Here is a 21,997-nt window from a genome sequence, read left to right on the forward strand (position 1 = left end):
CCTGCTGAAAAATTTGGAAAAGATACAAAATGTTCTTCCAAAGCACTCACTCGCCAAGCTTTCTTAACTTTGCCCAGACTGATCCAGCCCAAGCTGACGACAGAGGAGAGTGGAAGTGAGCATTTGCTCATCGCAGGCACCAGCTGTCAGAGCTAATAACTCCAGTTGCTAAATCCATTACTTTTGAGCTCTGGGTGTCTACTTTTTCTTTCGATGAGGAAAGTTCATTGAAGGATTACTGTTGCAGCACACTCTCTTGTGTTTTAACATGGAAATCAAAAGGCTGCAGTCCTCTTGTCACTTAAGATGAGCAGTGACATATGAGAAGGTTCAGTGAGCTGAAAGACTTTTGCCTTTGAAACCCCATCGCTGGATAATCTGCTATCATAAGTTAAGATTTTATATTTATAGTACGTTTGCCCCAAACACCTCACTGAATTCTCAACCCAAACTGCTCTGTTTTCCTGCCCTGAAAGATATTAACAACATCCTTCTGAGAACGATAAAGAGAGTCCTTTTTATTTGGGCATTTTGCTGTTAATCCATCGTAGTATACATATTTGAAAGGCACAGAGGACTGTGAACCCAGAGGTGCTTGAGCAGATAGCGCATTGAGCTGCAGAGCCTCTAGAATTGCTTAAAAAAAACAAAGAACAAACTCACAATTTTGTGGACATGGGAGAAAAGTTGACATGCATAGTTTTGGGCATCTTTCAGGTACCTGTGATGACTGTGGTATATTATAGTTGATGTCTTAAGGATCTCTCTTTGCAAGGTCTTGTTTCTTTTGCATCCATTCTGTCCCACTGCTCCCAGTCCCAGTGATAATTCAGAACAGCCAGAGGTAGGTTTAGGTCCTAAGATTCTCCAGCTCTCAGGATGGCACACGGTATATAGGCTTGAACCAACTGGAATCTAACTGTTGCTGTTGAGAAAACAGACAAAGCAAGTTAATGGTAGGAGAGACTGCCTGCCTCACCAAGTAATTGCTGTCTGTATTAGATGTGTCTGTCTGGGAGTCGTAAGACATCTGTCCACGAGGGGGTCTTGCCTTAGGTGGAAGGTTGGACTCGGCTTTTACTCCCTGCTTCAAAACCTTCACACTTTGCTAAGTGAATTTACATGCTAATTTGACTAATTATAAAACTCTTCAGCCTGGCTTTGGGCTATTTTTTATTTATATAAACTGCAAACTACCTAAGGATTTTTTTTTTTTTTTTTTTTCTGTTTAGAAAGTACTATCTGGGGGCGCCTGGGTGGCACAGCGGTAAAGCGTCTGCCTTCGGCTCAGGGCGTGATCCCGCCGTTATGGGATCGAGCCCCACATCAGGCTCCTCCGCTAGGAGCCTGCTTCTTCCTCTCCCACTCCCCCTGCTTGTGTTCCCTCTCTCGCTGGCTGTCTCTATTAAAAAAAAAGAAAGAAAGAAAGAAAGTACTATCTGTTTCTGGTGACATTTCTTCTACATGAAACTTTTTTGTCAGTTACCTTCTGCCCTCATCAAAGTTGAGCATGGATCTTAGTCCATGGATTATATGACCAACTGATACAGATTTCGGTATTAGGATGATTTCGGAAGAGAGCAACAGTGACAAGTGAGTCTCTGTGACACAGGCCAAAAGTTAGGATGCCATAGTGGAAAGAGAAAGGGCTTTGTGTCTGGCAGCCTTACGGCCACAAGACCTTCTGCAGTTAAGCAGTTTGATCTGTAAAATGGAGAAAATGCCTCTCCTTGGGTTGCTGTGAGGGTCACATGAGCTGGCTTATGATAATAAGTGACTGGCATGTTGAAGGCATCTAATGATGGCTGCTTCCTTCAGTACACCCAGGTGTGGCCACGTTGCATCAGGTTTCCTTCTGTGATTGAGTGGAACACTCCCACGGGGCCCTTCTGGCTTTAAACCATTGAGGTTCTATGAAGTGAGGAACAGGTCCTCCTGAGTTCCAACCCACAGAATATTTATTGCTTGGGTAGAAATTAAGGCCCCAGCTATCATTTGGGAAAACTGATTATCAGATGTTTTTGGTGGTTTTTTTTTTTTTCTTTTAACACATACTTTTTTAAGCTCTGAGAGAAATGAGAAGACTGACATTTTCTGGGAAGAGATAATATTAACTCATGAAACAGAACAACACAAATATAAAGTTGCACTTCATATTTTAAAAAGAGTAGGTTCTAAAATATGTGGAAAAGATTTCAAGACTCTGAATGTACCTTTGGGTCTTTCTGAATAATTGATGAAAAGGAAGGCAATACTGTGGATGAATTACAAATTTAGGGAGAGATTTGTTTTAAAACTACTTTGTTATTCCCTTACCATTTCCCCTCCTCGTTCACAGCCTCTTTCTTTGCAGAGCTTCATCTTAGGTATCCTGCTTGGTCCTGGACATGGACAATTACTTCGGACATTTCCCTGTCCCCCGTGTGAACTGACAGGAGGCCATGGTCAGCACAGAGGGTGGGGGGTTCCACGGGGCAGAGCCCAGCTCCCACACAGACAACTCTTAACACCTGTATCCTTCACTGGACCCAAGTGAAAGCCTGCATTTCTCCTTGCTCATGCCATTACTAGGCAGCTATTAAAACTATTGGCTCACTCAAGCCAGGACTTAAAGAATCTTAGACTGTGGAGGCATAAAAGCCAAGGGAGTGGTTGCCCATTATTCATTCCAGAAGCCACCACAGTTCTGATTCCAGTCGGGTAACATCATTATTTGGGGTGATTTCCAGCATATAGGTATAAAATAGATCTATCCTTCAGCTAATAGTCGTTTCAGTTTTTTGCTTTTATTGATTTTAGCCTCTTTTTAAAATAAATTTTTTTTTTTTTTAAAGATTTTATCCATTTATTTGACAGAGAGAGAGAGCACAAGCAGGGGGAGTGGGAGAAGCAGACTCCCCACTGAGTAGGGAGCCTGATGTGGGACTGGATCCCAGGACTCTGGGATCATGACCTGAGCTGAAGGCAGACGCCCAACCGTCTGAGCCACCCAGGCGCCCCTAAAATAAATTCTTAACAGCTGTTCAGTACAAAATAGTATTTGGCTCTTTCAGCTCTTCTGAATGGTATTACTGGATTTGCTTTTCGACTGTGTGCCTTCTTACAGGTGGTGTAGAAATGTTTGTTCCACTGGTAGACTGTGGGTATATTGATCTCTGTGGCATCTTGGCTTGACAGTTGTGGTGATTTGCTATGAACAGAGCTCATCTCTTCTGCCTGCTTATACTGCCTCACTGTCCCTTCTCTGCTCTCTTCTGTCACAGAGGAATGGCCAGCACAAATGTCTTTTCAGAGATCAGTAAGTTTTAGACCTTCAAGGTCTAAAGAAATGACCTCCTTTAACCTACTGCTTTGACTTGATAATAGGTAACAGGCCTAGAGAGGCTATGGGATTCACCTAAGGGGCCTTCATTAGTTAACAGCAAGAAATAGAATTAAAAAAAAAAAATGTTTCCTGAATCCCTAAACTCAAATCAAATGTTTAGTAGGCACATATTGCATGGTGCACTGGGTGTTATATACAAATAATGAATCGTGGAACACTACATCAAAAACTAAGGATGTTACTGTATGGTCACTAACATATAATAAAAAATTATTATTAAAAAAGAACTATACCTCCCTTGGTAGTACTTTGTATGGAACTGGAAGTTTTCAACCTATTTGTCATTTATTTGGCTAGTTTTTAGAACACTGTTAGCAAATTGGTGCGTTCTTGAAGTTTACGAAGTAGTAGAAGTCACGTGTGGCATTACAGATTTTTTTTTTTTTTGAGGTTGTATTGTGTGATTAATGGAAATGTGGAAAGATGCAAGTTGTCTCTATTTCAAACAACTAGAAGTAACCGTTGCTTTTTTCAGTACTTACTTTGAAATAAAGACCAAACATGAAAAGTTTTAGTTTTCTTGAAAAGGTGTATATTTTTCGTATTTAAGGCCAAGAATACAGGGATTACAATTGCTGTAGTAAAACTAGGTTTATGATTTATAAAATCAAAATATGAGCTTATGATGTAGGAGTCCTGGGCACTGCTCCTACAAGAATCAGATCTGCAACTGATTACTGGTGTTTCCGTGGCTTTTAAAACAGATACATTCCTGTAGTGTGGGAGGGTGGCTGCCCCTGGCATTAAATGGCTCTCCCCAGCAAGCTATTGTTTTGCCTACGTTTTTCTTTGAGATAAATAGGATTTGGGTGCTGGCACCTCTTGCTTGTCTCCATGCCCTGCTAAGCTTGGTGTGCAGTGGCCCGTGGTTATTAAAATCCTTATCACCATAAGGAGTTGAGTATGAGCATAGTTATTCTCTGGAATTAGAAAGGCCTGCTGAATTCAACAAGCCACTCAAAAATAGTCTTATATTTCCTAATAATTAAAAGTGTGATTAATGCCAGCAATTAGTTCCTGTGATTTAACTGTTGAAAGCAGGAATTCAGGAGGTAATACATAGGTGAGCAAGGTAAGGAGCCATAGGTTATAATTTAAATTTCAGTTCCTCAGACACCAGAAGAGTTGGCCCGCATAAGATAAACTCCTTTTAACGCCATGAAACTAAATGAAACCTGCTTTACATAAACGGGCCACCTTCACAGGCTGCCTGCTGTCTGGGTGTGGCTGCGTGCCCTTAAATGGAAGGCAAGAGCATTCTTGCCCATCACGCTGGGATTAGCTAGTACCAGGAGACTTTGAGATTTCTCATTCTGCTATGCAGAATTTCAGCTTTTTCAACATTTAAGGAATTAAAAAGACAAGTGACCTTGTTTCGTTCTCCTGTGGTAGCTGTTTTTAAATTTTTAGCAAAATTACCTGAAGGGATTGCAGCCAGAATTGAATGCTGATAGGTGACATTTGAACTTCTTCCCAAGGCTTAGTTGGTTTATTCCATATGTTCTGTATTTTACATTTTGAAATTTTAAAAATTGACCACACGATTTTGTGTTTTTTGCCCTGAGTAAAATAAGGTTTGTGTTAATTGGATAAGTCGTGATGTTGTTGGCAAGGTACTCTTTGGTGAGAGCTCACTGGGGCAGTGGCCACTCAAAGCCCAGTTGTTCGTTGATGGAATATCGATTCTGCTAGAATTTCAACAAGGGTGCTATGTTGATTCCACTGAGCTGGTTTTCGAGTTCTGTATCAAGAAAATGCACAGTCCATTTATATGTGTTGGTTTGTAATAACGTTAGCTGCATAGGCAGAACTTCAACTGACCAGTTCATAATAATTTGCAGAATCCTAATTTGGAAACAGATTTATTCAGAAAACCATTTTCCCACCCTTCCAACATGAAAAGGTCAGACGAGTCTCTTCTGTGCAAATACGTAAATATGAAGGAAGAGGCCAGGTTATTATGAAAACCCAGGTTTAGCATTATTGTCTAATGGCTTGATTATTTCAAAAGTTTCTGTGGGCATAGTTACTCGAAACATTGACTTTACGTAAAGCATAGTCCTTATATTCTTCATCTTGTAGGTACTTACTTTTCTCTCACATGTTTTCATCCTCTTAGTTCCAGCCAGCCAGCCACAACCCACATTTTGATAGTAGCGTTTCATTTTTTATCCCAGCCTGTTGTTAGGAATTTTCTCACTTCTAAAGCCGTACAGCTGAATGTATTTATTTAAAATTAAAGTGTACACATCACTTAATCCCAGCTGTTATGAGTGAGTAATTCTTCACATTTGGAAACAAGACTAACACAGCCACGAGTATCTAATCCATGTTGGAATAAGGATGGGGCCATCTCTCTTCTTCCCACCTCCCAGCCGAAGGAAGAAGGGTTCCCCATGCTAACCTGTTCTTTATATGTGGAGGAGGGAACACTTTCACTTTCAACCTTGGTGCATTCTCTTCTGGAGGGCCACCCTCTGCCTGTGCAGGACACAGGTGTTCCCGACAGACCCGGTTCTGGGTTGGCATTGGGCTCCTGTCACAGGAAGGGCTAGCATATACATATGTCATCTGTGCTTCCAGGTCAATGCACAGAGACCTGTGTAATCCATAACAGAGCTAAAATAGGCATCCGACAAAAATCACAAAGCTGGAGGACTTCAGTGTCCCTGTGTTTGTAAGGGAGATTCTGGGTACTTAGTCATCAGGTATAACATTGTTGCTAAGCAGCTGTTTACTCAATATTCCATGTAGGTGACTTGCCACTTCACTTATGAAGTTAGCTTCTGTCTCTTTGAATACATACAATATTCAACCAGAGTGTCTGGCCACCTTGCTGTGTGCTTTGCTGTTGAGCTCTACCAAAGGGGAGACAAACAGACAAGGTGGAAGCTGGGTGGGCGCTCAGCCTGGTTCCCTGCCGCCCAATGCGAGTAGCCCCATGTGCACTGCTCGGGGATGGTGTGAGGAGTCAACAGTTGATGCTTAATTGGTCTTAACTTTTTTCCCCACCTTAGGATGATGATTCCAGCCCTGCCACTCCAGATGGGAATGTGTCCTCCACCACAACGACCAGTGCCTTCACCATCCAAGAGTACTTTGCCAAGCGGATGGCAGAACTAAAGAACAAGCCACAGGTCATAGCAGCAGGGCCTGACCTTGCAGAGACCCAAATGGAGAGAAAAAGGGGAAAGAAAAGAAAGAAAGAGACAAAAGATAAAAATGTGGAGACTTACACCGAACCCCAGGCCAAGAAGAAGAGAGACCAAGTTGAACGGCAGCTCGGAGACCCTTGTTGGGCTGAGAATTCTGGTGTTTCTGCTGAGGATGGAGAGGATTGTGTGTGGCCCGCTGATGATCAGGACATTACCCCAAAGCCCAAAAAAAGGAGAGAAAAGAAAAAGCTACAAAAGCAAGTTGAGGTAGCAGTGGACGCTATGTTACATGACATACCAGTGAAGAAGAAGACGAAGAAGAAGAAGAAAGGCTCCGAATAAATTCTCTCGAGCCAGCGTCTTCCAGCCATTCAGCTGTGAGCAAACACCTTTGGACTGAAGTCAGAGCAGAGTTCACCCGAGAGAGTTTGTGCACATCTTTTGACATGCCCGTCGGTTGCTGAGTCTCGCCCTCTCACCATGTTTTTCCAAGCACATCCCTGGAGAACTTTTAATGTCCCAAATCATGGCTCTCATAAACAAATAAATTTCTATTTAGACTGAGCCCTTCAGCCTGAGTGTTTATTCATATTTATTTGAATACATCATTGTGTATGTGTGTGTGTGTGTGTATGTGTGTGTGTGTGTGTGTGTGTGTGTGTGTGTAGGTATGTCACAGGCTGTATTTGCTCTTGACTTCCTTTAGTAACAATGAATTGTGCTTCCTTCTCAAGGACTCAGTCTAATTAAAGGATTAAGAGGCAATAGTTTGGATTTACATAGTTCTTTCTGTTCTATAGCCACCCGTAAATTTTTGCCAAGCAGGTATTATATGATTACATTCCCAAATTGGAGCGTTGTTTGGTTTAGTTTGGTTTTGATGGGGAGATTGTTTTAATATCCTCTCTTCCACTGAGCAATGGTGGCTGTGTGTTCGGAGGTCTTCTCCCCAAGATGACAAAGTTGATGAAGTGAGCTGACTCTGGGGACAGTTTAACTTTCCTGGTCTCCCAGGAGGCCTCTGAGCCAGCTGTTCCTCAGGGAGTGTGGGTAGTCAGAGCTGTTTCCATGTGGTGGTGCTCTTCACATGTCACTGTTACTTTTATTTATGTATTCTCAATTTATTAAAAAAAAAAAAGCAACAGTTCACCCATTTTTTGCACTCTTCCATCTTGGAACCACCAGTCTGTTTTCTATATCTATGAGCTTGGTTTTGTTTTCTTTCTTTTTTGTTTACTTACGTTTTTTAGATTCCACATGTAAGAGAGATCATATAGTATTTGTCTTTCTCTGACTTGTTTCACTTAGCATAATGCCCTTGAGGTCCATCCATGTTGTTGCAAATGGCAAGATTTCATTCTTTTTTGTGGCTGAATAATATTCTTCCTGTGTGTTTATAAATTTCTTTATACTTTCATCCATTGGTGGACACTTAGGTTTTTTCCCTATCTTAGCCATTGTAAATAATGCTGCAATAAACATGGGGATGCATATATCTTTTCAAATTAGTGTTTTTGTTTAATTTAGATAAATGCCCAGGAATGGAAATGCAGGATCATATGGTAGTTATATTTTTAATTTTTTGAGGAACTTCTATACTGGTTTCCATTGTGGTTTACCTGTTTACATTTCTTTCCACCAGCAGTGCACAAGGGTTCCTTTTTTCTCCACTTCCTTACTGTGTTATTTCTTGTCTTTTTGATAATGGCCATTGTAACAGGTGTAAGGTGATAATGGTGATTGTTATTTCCATTTCCCTGATTAATGATGTCAAACATTTTTTTTCCTTTCTTTCTCTTTCTTCCTTCCTTTTCTTTTCTTTTCTTTCCTTTCCCTCTCTCCTTCCTTCTTTCCTTCCTTGCTTCCCCCTCCCTCCCTCCCTTCCTCCCTTCCTCCTTTCCTTTCCTTTCCTTTCCTTTCCTTTCCTTTCCTTTCCTTTCTTTCCTTTCTTTTCATACCTGTTGGCCATTTGTATGTCTTCTTTGGAGAAACGTCTGTTCAGATGTTCTGCCTGTTGTTTAATCAGATTTGTATTTGCTATTGTATGAATTGCCATTGAGTTCTTTATATATTTGGGATATTAGCCCCTTATCAGATGTATGACTTTCAATTATTTTCTCCCATTCAGTAGGTTGCGTTTTCATTTTGTTGATGGCTTCCTTTGCTGTGCAGAAGCGTTTTAATTCGATGTAGTCCCACTTGTTTACTTTGCTTCTGTTGTTTTGGTTTTGGTATCAGATTTAAAAAATCTTTGCCAAGAGTTGTCAGGGAGCTTACGACTATGTTTTCTTCTGGAGTTTATGATTTCAGATCTTACGTTCAAGTCTTTAATCATTTTGGGTTAATTTTTGTGTACGGCGTAAGATAGTAGTCCAGTTTCATTCTTTTCTGTGTGACTAATTTCTTCAGTACCATTTATTGAGGTGACTGTCCTTTCCCCATTGTATATTCTAGGCTCCTCTTTCATAAATTGATTAAACATATATGTGTGGGTTTATTTCTGGGCTCTCTGTTCTGTTGATCTGTGTGTCTGTTTTTATGTCAGTATCATACAGTTTTAATTACTGTAGCTTTGTTAATAGACTTTAAAATCAGGGAGTGTTTTGCCTCAGCTTTGTTCTTCTTTCTCAAAATAGCTTGGCTATTCAGAGTCTTTGGTGGTTCCATGCAAATTTTAGAATTGTTTGTTCTATCTCTATGAAAGATACCATAGGATTTTTGATAGGGGTTGCATTGAATCTGTACGTTGCCTTGGGTACTGTAGTATGGACATTTTAACAATATTAATTCTTCCAAATCCATAGAAAACCTTTCCATTTATTTGTGCCTTCTGTTTCTTTCAATAATGTCTTGTAGTTTTCAATACATAGGCCTTTCACCCTGGTTGAATTTATTTCCAGGTATTTTATTCGTTTGGATGCAGTTGTAAATGGGATTGTTTTGTTAATTTCTCTTTCTGATAATTTGTATTAGTGGAAAGAAACACAACAGATTTTTATGTATTGATTTTGTGTCCTGCAACTTTACCAACTTTATTAGTCCTGAGAGCTTTTTGGTGGAGTCTTTAGGGTTTTTTGTATATCATATTATGCCATTGCAAATAGTGACAGTTTTACTCCTTTCCAGTTTTGAGTGTTTTTTTTTTCCCCTGCCTAATTGCTCTGGCTAGGACTTCCAATACTATATTGAATAAAAGTGGTGAGAGTGGGCATCCTTATCTTGTCCCTGATCTTAGAGAAAAAACTTTCATCTTTTCACTGTTGAATCTGATGTTAGCTGTGGCCTTATCATATATGTCTTTTATTATGCTGAGGTATGTTCCCTCTACACCCACTATTTTGAGAGTTGTTTTATCATACTGAGTTTTGTCAAGTGCTTTTCCTTCATCTATTGAGATGATCCTATGATTGTTATCCTTCATTTTGTTAATGAAGTGTGTATCACATTGACCTATCTGCTGGTGTTGAACCATCCTCACATTCCTGCAGTAAATCCCTCTTGATCATGACGTATGGTCCTGTTAATGTATTGTTAAATTTGTTTCACTCACGTTTTGCTGAGGATTTTTGCATCTCTGTTCATCAGGATATTGGCCTGTAATTATTTTTGTATTTGTGGTATCCTCATCTGGTCTTGTTTATCAGGGTAATGCTGGCCTTGTAAAATGTGTTTGGGAAGAGTTTTGCCCTTTTCTGTTTTGTGAAAGAGTTTGAGAAAAATTGGTACTAATTCTTTGAATGTTTGGTAGAATTCACCAGTGAAGCTATCTGGTCCTGAACTTTATTTGTTGGCAATTTTTTTTGATTACTGATTCAATCTCCTAGTAATCATTGTGTTCAGATTTTCTCCTAATAATCATTGTGTTCAGATTCCCTATTTCATGATGATTCAACCTTGGTACGTTGTATATTTTTAGGAATTTATCCTTTTTTTTTTTTCTAGTTTGTCCCATTTATTGGCATATAATCGTTCATAATTGTTCATAGTAGTCCCTTATGAGGCTTTGTATTTCTTTGTTATCAATTGTAATATCTCCTTTTAATTTTATGATTTTGCGTCTTCTCCCTTTTTTTTTCTTGGTAAGCCTAGTTAAAAGTTCGTCAATTTTACCTTTTCAAACAACCTCTTAGTTTCATTGATCTATATTGTTAATATAGTTTCTATTTCATTTATTTCTGCTCTATTTGTTATTTCCTTCCTTCTGCTAAATTTAGACTTCACTTTTTCTAGTTCCTTGAGGTGTAAAGTTAGGTGGTTTATTTGAGATTTTTTATAGAGGTAGGCATTTATCATTATGAACTTCTCTCTCCTAATTGCTTTTGCTGAATCCTATAAATTTTGGTATGATCTGTTTCCATTTTCATTTGTCTCACTGTATTTTTATTTTTCTTTTGACTTCTTTGACCCATTTGTTAAGCCACATGTTGTATAATCTCCATGTATTTGTGAATTTTTCAGTTTTCTTCATGTAATTATAGTTTCATACCATTGTGGTTAGAAAAGATGCTTGATATGATTTCATTCCTCCTAAAGGAATAAAGATTTGTTTTGTGGCCTCACATATGATCTTAGAAAGTATTCCATGTCACTTGAGAAAAATGTGTATTCTGTTGCTTTTGGATGGAATGTTCTGTATAATCTATGAAGTCCATCTAGTCTAACATATTATTTAAGGCCAATATTTCCTTATTGATTTTCTGTGTGGATAATCTATCCATTGAGGTAAGTGAGGTATTAATGTCCCCTACTATTATATTCCTGTCTCTTTCTTCCTTCAGGACTGTTAATATTTGCTTTATGTATTTAGATGCTTCTATCTTGGGTGCACAAATTTTTCCAAAGCTATATCCTCTTGTTCGATTGACCGCTTTATCATTATGCAATGCCCTTCTTTGTCTCTTACAAGGTCTTTGTTTTAAGTTCTGTTTTGTCTGATAGAAGTACAGCTACTCCAGCTTTCTTTTTGTTTCCATTTGCATGGAATATCTTTCCCCAGCCCTTCACTTTCAATCTGCATGTGTCTTTACATCTAAAGTGTATCTCTTCTTATGATGAGCACTGGGCGTTATATGTAACCGATAAATCACTAAATTCAGAAACCAATATTACACTATATGTTAACTAACTAGAATTTAAATAAAAATTTGAAAAAAGAAAGTATATCTCTTGTAGGAGCATATAGACAGGTCTGTTTTTTTACCCAGACATTCTGTGTCTTTTGATTGGAGAATTTAATCCATTTACATTTAAAGTAATTATTGATAGGTATGTGTTTATTGCCATTTTGTTCATTATTTTCTGGCTGTTTTAGTACTCTGTTCCTTTCTTCTCTTGCTCTCTTGCTTTGTGGTTTGATGACTCTCTTCAGTGGTACACTTTCTCTTAATATTATTTTCTCGTAATTGTGTATTTACTCTATGTTTTTGCTTTGTGGTTACTGTGAGGCTTACACATAACTGGTATTGACAATGAGAATATATTTGAGAGCAACCTGCAAACTGTAAAAGTTTTGCAATTAGCTTGAGTTAATATCAGCTATAGAAAATACTTTAGGGTACACTGCACATTAGAAATTCTCAGTGGATTTTCCTTTCCAACTTGGTCAAGAGGTTGGTGGGAAATTGGGTAAGGCGCTTGGCTTCTTAAAACCTGTTTGCCAATTAAGAAAACAATTTATTCTAATGTACAGAAAATATTGATGCTTCTGAAAAATGAAACCAAATGAGCACTTGTTTTAGACCACAGTGCATACCTCTGCTTCTCTCTTCCTTCACCTCTTGGCTGACACCAGCAGGAGCAAGCTGGGACCTGTTTTGTGGTTTGTTTTTTTTTTTGTTTTTTTTTTAAGAGTGTCAGAGAAATGTTTCAGCACAATTTGCCCAAGCAATCTCAGTCCCTGGACCAGCAAGCAGCAGCTGTATTTAGATTTAAGTAAGAAGTTCCCCACTGTCACCCAGTTTATATTGTGGGTTCTGCAGCCACTGCAGTTTGAAACCTGTTGTGTTGACCTGTGGGGATGAAAAGGTCAGATCAGGTGCTCTGATGTGTAGTTTTATATTGCTCAGTTATTAGCAAATTAGTATCATGTCCTAATAAAGTGGATGAGTAGACTCTTTGCATAAAAGTATACTATCTAGTTAAGAAATATTGAATACACTAAAATGACCTACACAAAGCTTACATGGGACCAGTAAGGGGAAGTGGGTGGGTTGGGAGAAGCCACAGCATGTGAAAAAGGGTAGGTAGGAACAGAGTTGGGTTTGGCTTGCCAAAAAGTGGATGGTTACAGTGTGGGGGCTAATACAGACATGCTCACTGAGCTCTTCTCCCAGCTGAATTGAAATTTCTCTACCTATTGGCCTTCAACTCCTGCCTCAGAGGTCATCAAATTATTGATTTAATTTCTCCAGCCTTTACTCAAAAAGCTCCCAGAAGCAATCTCCTTTTCCTGAATTTTCATACTGCTTTCTGACTCATTAAAGTCTACCCTGTATTAGGACTTTTAGATGTATGAATTCTTCCTCTTCAAGTCTGGGGCCTCTGAAGGTGAAGTCAAGCTTTGTGTATCTACAGCACCCAGGACAATGCCTTGCACATAGCAGGTACAGAGGACTCTTAAGTGAAGAAGCAAATAAACAAAGCACAGCTAGGCCAGAGCCCATGCTCTGAAGACCTCTGAAGTGTATCCCAGGGTGAACATGATAATCAGGGATGCACTGCTGTGGCCGCAGCCTCTGCTTTCCTTCAAATCCTCAGCATTATAACATAGGGTATATGTAAGACCTCCTCACCCAACTTGACACCTTAATTATTAATTCCTCCCTGCTTCTCCCCAGGCTTTCCTTGCAACTATCACCTTGCATGACGATCTCTAAATGGGGCTCAATTTTCAAGCCTTCCTTCCTTGAGTGGTGGTTGTAGGATTAAGTGGGGAAAAAGGATCGAACAAAACCTGACAGCCCTCAATGCATTTTTCTGTCTTCCTCCAAGCAAAAGGAGTAAAAAAAATTCTTAGAAAAAGCTGAGAACCCCATTCATAGGAAGGCGACTGGTGTCCTCCCAGATGAGGATGTTCTGGCAGCAGCAGTCCTCCCGGTGCTCTGCAGAGTTATCACCAGGGCTCCTGAACCACTTTTTAGGTGCTGCAGTGATTCTTTTTCATGACTGACAAGTTCCAGGATGAAATAAGAAGGTGTGGTCAGGTCATCCTGAAGACATCAGAGTCCCAGGAATGCTTAGGGCTCCTCGGTGGAGGAGGTAACCTGTGAGCAGGCCCTGGGGCACAGCGGGGTGTGGTTACGTTGACTCAAACTTCTGAGGTGACAGGTTTCAGGATCCTGCCCTTACCTGGATCTCCTAGGCAGCTCCGAGTGGAGCAAGTTGTTGCAATTTAGCTTGGAGGATTTACAAAATCCTGCTGTGATGGGGCAAGGCACTCTCAGTCTGCAATGAACAAATATTAACAGGGAGAACGTGTACTCTGGCCACATAACCTAATGTGTCTTCAAATCAGAGGATCTTTCCAAATGTTTGTCCCTGAGACAACAAGCAATCCTGCTCACCTCAACCCTGTAGGAGCTATATTATTACATTCCTCACTTTATAGATGATGAAATAGGCTCAGGGTTGCCATGTACCTTGACCAAGCTCACCAGTTCATGAAGTGGCAGATGAGATGGTTGTCTCCCCAGGTTCCAACCCCTTTTTGCTCCTGGGAAGGTTTTGGATACTATGATATTTGTTTTTAATAATTTAATTAATTCAATGTGTGATTTAGTCCATTTGGGTATGTAAGGTGCCTTCATAGCAACTACAATGTAATTCACAAGAGGAGAGGTATATGAAATGATGTGGGAGAGCATCACAGATGTGCACATATAGTCATTCCACAAACCTTAAATGGTTAAGGCTCAATGCGAGGGGCTAGGAATACAAATATGACAAGGACATGACCCCAGCCCTCGAGAAGCTTACCATTTAAGGAGTGCCTGGGAGGCTCAGTTGTTTAATTATCTGCCTTCACTGAGGTCATGATCCCAGGGTCCTGGGATGGAGCCCTGCATTGGGCTCCCTGCTCAGCTGGAAGCCTGTTTCTCCCTCTCCCTCTCCGTCTGCCACTCCCCCTGCTTGTGTTCTCTCACTCTCTCTGTCAAATAAATAAGTAAAATCTTTTTTTAAAAAAGAAGCTTACTATTTAGTGAACTGTGTCATGAAAGTTGAAAGAACAAAAGCCATATGCTTCATTTGGATATGTACAATTTTATGTATCTAAATTCAGGAGGAAGTTGTTAACTTAAAAGATTTTGCAAGCCAAAAATGCTCATTTGGTGTTCATGGGTGGCAAGAAACCTTTGTATAGAGGCATGCATGTGATGTTCAGAGTTAGAGCTAGTGCCAGAGATTATGCTCTTCAGAGGATGGTCAGGAGTGGTGGCCTTGAAATTTTTTGCTAGAGCTAGACTTCGGTGTTTTGAGTTTTGCTTCATGGATCTTGGAGTTTTAAAAACTGGAAGGAGGGGCGCCTGGGTGACTCAGTAAGTTAAATGTCTGCCTTCAGCTCAAGTCATGATCCCAGGGTCCTCAGATTGAGCCCCGCATCAGGCTTCCTGCTGAATGGGGAGCCTGCTTCTCCCTCTCCCCTCTGCCGCTACCCCTGCTTGTGCTCTCTCCCTCTCTTTCTCTCAAATAAATAATCTTAAAACAAAAACAAAAACACTAGAGGGAACCTTTGAAATTTCACCAGAAATAGGAATGCAAGCTGGTGCAGCCACTGTGGAAAACAGTATAGGAGTTTCCTCAAAAAGTTGAAAATAGAACTACCCTATGATCCAGTGATTGCTCTACTAGGTATTTACCCAAAGAATGCAAGAACACTAATTCAGAGGAATACATCCACCGCTGTGTTTATAGCAGCATTATTTACAGCAACCAAACTATGGAAGCAGTCCAAGTGTCCACTGATAGATAAATGGATAAAGAAGATGTGGTATATATATTCACACACACATTGGAACATTATTCAGCCATAAAAAAAGAAATCTTAACCATCTGCAACAACATGGATAATGCTAAGTAAAATAAGTCAGAGAAAGACAAATGCCATATGATTTCACACATATGTGGAATTTAAGAAACAGATGAGCAAAGGAAAAAAGAGAAACCAAGAAACAGACTCTTAACTATTAAGAAAAAACTGATGGTTGCCAGAGGGGAGGTGGGTGGGGATGGGTGAAATAGGGGATGGGGATTAAGAAGTGCACTTATCATGATGAGCACTGAGTAATGCATAGAATTGTTGAATCACCATGTTGTACACCTGAAACTAATATAACCCTGTATGTTATCTATACTGGAATTAAAATTAAAAACTTAATTTAAAAAAAAAGAAATTTCAGCAGAAAAATGGAAGTCAGAGCAGCAGTTGGGTATATAACCACCCTGGGAAGAAGGAAAAGGATTGGATGACTTCCTGTGTCTTCTCCCAGTTTCTGGGCTAGGTCCTTCTCCTTACTGGTTCCTGAGAGGTGCTCAGGCTGTAAAGACCACTACACCAACTGGTCATGTGTGACACTCTGCTGGTCATGTGTGACACTATGAGAGTCTTGAGTTTCAGGGGCCCCATCCCTTTTTTACTCATCCCTAGTATTTGACCAGGATGGTAGAAAGAAGTTTATGGTTACCAGGGAGAATAGTTGATATGTGTATCTCATTATCAATTATTAATGACATCCTTTATTAAGCTGGAAGATTTGTAATTATTTTCTCATTTATTCTCAAAACAACCCATAGGTAATTATGATTACCCAGATCTGGGGTGTGAAAAAAAAATGAGATTCTGCTTGATTGACATTTTTCTCAAGGTCACACAGCTAGTAAGTAGCCAGACCATTACATCTGCCTGAAAACCCCCAGTGTTTCCTCTAGGCTACATAGCCTCCTAGCTATCCCTGAAGATCATTTTGTGAACACGTTTGGAAAGAAATACAATATATTCATCACTCAGTATTTAGCTCACAGTCTCCCACTTCCCTGACCACTCCTGGTCTGGGTTACATGTCCCTCTCCTGTTCATTTTGGCACTGAGTATGTGCTTTTATCCATACTTACCATGGGAGAAGCTTTTTCTCATTGTATCCGTAACACTGAACACTGTGTCTATCCCCAATACGTGTTTAAGAAATATTTTAGAATAAATAAATCATAGACAATATATGAGTAAATGAAATGATTGCCTGTTTTCCCGTTTTGCTGTATTGTGGGGCAATAGGCACTTGTAGCCCAGAGAAATCCATGCCTAGTGCTCAATGTTGTATTTTTAAAGTCAGACTGATTTAAAGTGTACTTTACAAACAATAAATTGACCATTCTTAAGTGTGCAATTTGATGAGTTTTGAGAAGTAGATATCACTGCATAATCACTACAATTATTGTGTTATGGAATATTTCCATCAGTCAATAAATGTCCCTGTGCTCCTTTGCAATCAGTCACCTCCCCCCATGCCTTGGCCCTCTGGCAACTACTGATCTACTTTCTATCATTATAGCTTTATTGTTTCTAGAATTTCATATAAGTGGAATCATTTCAACTTAGCATAATGTTTTTGGGATTCAACAGTGTTACTGTATTTGTCAGTAGTTTGTTCATTTTTATTGCTCAGTAGATTACATTTAAGGATAGACCAGTTTATCCATTCATCAGATGACTATATGAGTTTTTTGCAGTTGTATACTCTTATGCACGAAGCTTCTATGAACATTCAAATACAAGTCCTTTTTTGGACGTACACTTTAATTTCTTATGGAGAAACACCTAGGAGTGGAATGGCCAGGTCATATGATAAATGTTTGCTTAACTTAGAAACTGTCAGTTTTCCAAAGACTACCATTTTACATCCTCACAAGCAGTTTATGAGAGTTCTGTGCACTCCACATCCTTACCAACACTTGATATTCTCAACATTTTAAATTCTAACCATTCTAATGATGTATAATAGTATCTCGTTATGGCTTTCATTTGCATTCCTCCCTAATAACTAATGACGTTGAGCATCTTTTTATGTGCTTACTGGCCATTCTTATATCTTCCTTTGTAAAGTGTCCAAATCTTTTCCCCACTCTTTCATTGCATTTTCCTCTTTATATTGAGTTGTGAGATGATTGTGTACATAGAATACCCCCAAGGAATCTGTTCTAAAATCCTCCTTGAACTGATAAGAGTTTAACAAACTCACAGGATACAAGGGCAACACACAATTATATTTTTTATCTTTTAATGAACTGTTGGAAATAGAAATTTTTTAAAAATACCATGTATAATCACTCAGAAAAATTAAATACTGGGGACATCAGCAAGGTGACAGACTAGGAAGCTCCAGACCTCAGTTCTTCAACAAAAACATCAAATAAACAACTCTAAGCTTACTAAGATAACTTTGTAGAATCTCTGGAAATCAGCCAAAGAAACACCCAATCAAGGTAAAACTACACTCAAAATGCTAGGAAATTTCATGATGTTTTTACTTGCCTTCACCTCACTCTCCCACAATGAAGTCAAGAGGAAATGACCCAATCCTTAGTTCTGTCCCTTGGGCCAGAAAGAGTAGAGGGGAAATTATAACATACTAGCCTGTCTATGGGCCAACCAAGGGGCTTGTATCTGCCTTGCCTGACTCAAAGCTCAGACAGGAAATAGCAGCAAGGTTTGGATCTTTGGCTGGAAGCCATGTAAGGAAGTGGCAGGTGCCATGGCATGTAAAACTACAGGGGGACTGCAGATGTACTGATGCCTGGGCACAAAAGATTGTGGGCAGAGGAATATAACAGAACATCTAAGGCCCTGAGAAGAAGCTGGGCTGGGACCCTTAGGGAAATTAAGACAGCTAAAAGCAGAAAAGGAAAATGGGGAGGGGGTGTTACAAGGGGAAAACATATACACATAAGCCCAGATAGGACACATGCCCAGAGAAGACCTAAGAAACTCTTAAGTCTTCGCCCTGTGCTAATCTTCAGACTCAGGGCCCTGCTAATTAGTAAAGGTTTCCCATGCTAATCTGCAAAGACTGGTAGGGCAGCCATTTTTTCAAATGCCCCATTTTCAACAAAAAATCACAGGAAACATGCCCCATTTGAAGAAACAAAATAAATTTCCAGAAATAGTCTCTGAAGAAACACAGTGAATTTACTAGACAGACTTTAAAACAACTGTCTTAAATATGCTTAAAGAGTTAAAGGAAAACACAAAGAACTAAAGGAAATCAGGAAAACTATATGTAAACAAAATGGCAATATAAACACAGAGATAGAAATCATAAAGATGAACTAAATAAAATTTTGTGCTGAAAAATACAATACCTAAATTTTCACTAGAGGGTTTCAACAGCAGATTCAAATACATCGAAGAAAGGAAGAAAGGATCAATAAACTTGAAGACTGGACATTGGAAATTATCAAGTCTGAGGAGCAAAAGGAATAAAGAAGAAAAGTGAACATAGCCAAAGAGACTTGTGAGACATGAACAAGCATACCACATAAGCATTGTGGGAGTCCCAGAAGGAAAAGAGAAAAAGGGGCAGAGAGAATATTTGAAGAAATGATAGCTGAAAACTTACCAAATTTGAGGAAATATATGGATATAAATCCAAGAAGCTTAACAAACTCCAAGTAGGATAAACCCAAACAGACTCACACCAAGACATATTATAATCAACCTGAGTAAGTAGATTACCAAAGATAAGCCAAAGATAAAGAGAGAATCTTGAAAGCAGCAAGAGAAAAGTGACTCATCACATACAAGAGATCTCCAATAAGACTGTCGGTAGATTTCTCAGCAGAAGGCAATGGGATGATATATTAAAATGATGAAATGGGGGGAGAGGCCCTGTCAATCAAGAATTCTATATCCAGCAAAACTGTCCTTCAAAAATTAGGAAGAAATTAAGATATTCCCAGACAAACAAAAACTGAGGGAGTTCAGATATATTCTATAAGAAATTCTAAAGGGAGTCTTTCAAGTTGAAATGTAAGGACACTAAAAAAATAACTCAAAGCCATATGAAAATATAAGGTTCTCTAGTAAAGATAATACACAGACAAATATAAAAAGATAGTATTGTTGTAATTTTGTTTTGTAACTCTAATTTTCATTTTCTACAGTATTTGAAAGACAAAGAAATATAAACTTATGTTAGTGGTTATACAATACATAAGGATGTAAGTTGTGACATCAAAAACAGAATTGGGGGGAGCAGAGCTGTAAAGGAATAGAGTTTTTGTATGTGATTGAAATTAAGTTGCTATCAATTCAAGGTAGATTGTAATGACTTTAGGATGAATATCTAACTCCGATGATAACCACAGAGAAACTATCTAAAGAATATACAAAAAGGAAATGAGAAAAGAATCAAAATGTGTCAGTACAAAAAGCTGAACACAAAGGAAAGTGGTGATGGAGGAAATGAAGGATAAAAAAGCTATAAGCATACAGAACATTTTTTTAAATATCATAAGTAAGTGCTTCCATATTGGTAATTACTTTAACTATAAATGGGCTGAACTCCTCGATCAAAAGACATAGAATGGCAGAGTGGATACACACACTAAAACTAAACGCTGTCTATAAAAGATGCACTTTAGATCTAAGGAGCATAGGTTGAAAGGGAAAGGCCGGAAAAGATATGTCATGAAAATAGTAACTAAAAGACAGCAGGGGAGCTATACTAATATCAGACGAAACAGACTTTAAGTCAAAAACTTACAAGAGACAAGAATATTATATACTAAAGGGTCAATTCACCAAGAAGATATAGCAATTCTAGTAATATATTCAAACAAACATCAGAGCTCCAAAATATTTGAAACAATTATTGATAGGATTGAAAGGAGAAATAGATAGCTGTACAATAATAGTAGGAGACTTCAATACTCCAATTTCAATAACGGACAGAATAGCCAGGGGATCAACAAAAAAACAGAGGACTAGAATAAACTATAGACCAATTGAACCAAACAGACATATACAGATCACCGCACCCAAAAACAGCAGAATATGCATTTTTCTCAAGTACATAAGGAACATTCTCTGAAAGACCATATATTAAGTGACAAAACAAATCTTAATAAAGTTAAGAAGACTGAGATCATACAACATATCTTTGTCAATCACAATATAATTAAAATAGAAATCAACAGAAGAAAAACTAGTAAATTCACAAATATGTGGAAACTAAACAACACATTCTTAAGCAACCAATGATTCCAAGAACTCATAAGGCAAATTAGAATATATCTTGAGACAAACAGAAGTTAAGACACAACATACCAAAACTTATCAGATACAGTGAAATAAAGCAGTACAAACAGGAAAATTATACCTGTAAATGCTTACATTATGAAAGAAAAAAAATCTCAAATCAACAATCTAATTCTACACCTTAAGGAACTAGAAAAAGAACAAACTAAACCCAAAGCTAGAAGAAGGAAGGAAATAGTAAAGATTGGAGCAGGGATAAATAAAATAGAAAATAGAAAAACAGTAGAGAGCACCAACAAAACCAAGAATTGGTTTTCAGGGGCGCCTGGGTGGCTTAGTCGTTAAGCGTCTGCCTTCGACTCAGGGCGTGATCCTGGAGTTCTGGGATCGAGCCCCACATCAGGCTCCTCCACTGGGAGCCTGCTTCTTCCTCTCCCACTCCCCCTGCCTGTGTTCCCTCTCTTGCTGGCTGTCTCTCTCTGTGTCAAATAAATAAATAAAATCTTAAAAAAAAAAAAAAAAAGAATTGGTTTTCATTAAAGATGAGCAAAATTGGCATGACTTTAACTAGATTGACTAATAGAAAGAGAGCACATATGCATGAGAGGATTCAAATAACTAAAATCAGAAATGAAAGAGAGGACACTACTACCAACTTTAGAGAAATAAAAGGGATTATATGTAAATACTCCCTGATAAGACAGTACTATGAAAAATTGTATGCCAACGAATTGGATAACCTAGATGAAATGAACAAATTCCTAGGAACACATGAACTGCCAATACTGGAACATGAAGAAATAGAAAAATTCAAATAGAGCTATAAGGGAGATTGAATCAGTAACCAAAAATCTCCCAAGAAAAGCTCGGGACTAGATGGCTTCACAGGTGAATTCTACCAAACATTTAAAAAATTAATACCTATTTTTCTCAAACTCTTCTAAAGATTGAAGAGGAGGAACCACTTCCAAACTTATTCTATGAGACCAGCATTATTCTGATACCAAAGCCAGACAAAGGCACAGGGGAAAAGCTACAGATTAATACCCCTTGTGAATATAGGTGCAAAAATACTCAACAAAATACCAGCAAACTGAATTCAGCAGGGTATTGAAAGGATTGCACAATAATCCAAGTGGAACTTATTCCTGAAATGCAAGAATGGTTCAATGTACAAAATCAATGTAATGCACATAATTAACAGAATGA

At 38.7% G+C, this 21,997-nt stretch overlaps 1 protein-coding gene across 2 annotated transcripts in view; it reads left to right on the forward strand.

Annotated features, from left to right (window-relative positions):
* Positions 1-7,104, forward strand: part of PINX1 (PIN2 (TERF1) interacting telomerase inhibitor 1) — an 80,791-nt gene extending 73,687 nt beyond the window's left edge. For both annotated transcript variants that reach the window (XM_008705081.2, XM_040626460.1), the window contains exon 7: positions 6,403-7,104. In XM_008705081.2, coding sequence (XP_008703303.1) covers positions 6,403-6,882 — 480 coding nt within the window. In that variant the 3' untranslated portion in view covers positions 6,883-7,104. The remainder of the gene's footprint in view (positions 1-6,402) is intronic.
* The last annotated feature ends 14,893 nt before the right edge of the window (positions 7,105-21,997 follow it).

Source organism: Ursus maritimus, unplaced genomic scaffold (genome assembly GCF_017311325.1).
Source record: "Ursus maritimus isolate PB19 unplaced genomic scaffold, ASM1731132v1 scaffold_11, whole genome shotgun sequence".
NCBI lineage: Eukaryota > Metazoa > Chordata > Mammalia > Carnivora > Ursidae > Ursus > Ursus maritimus.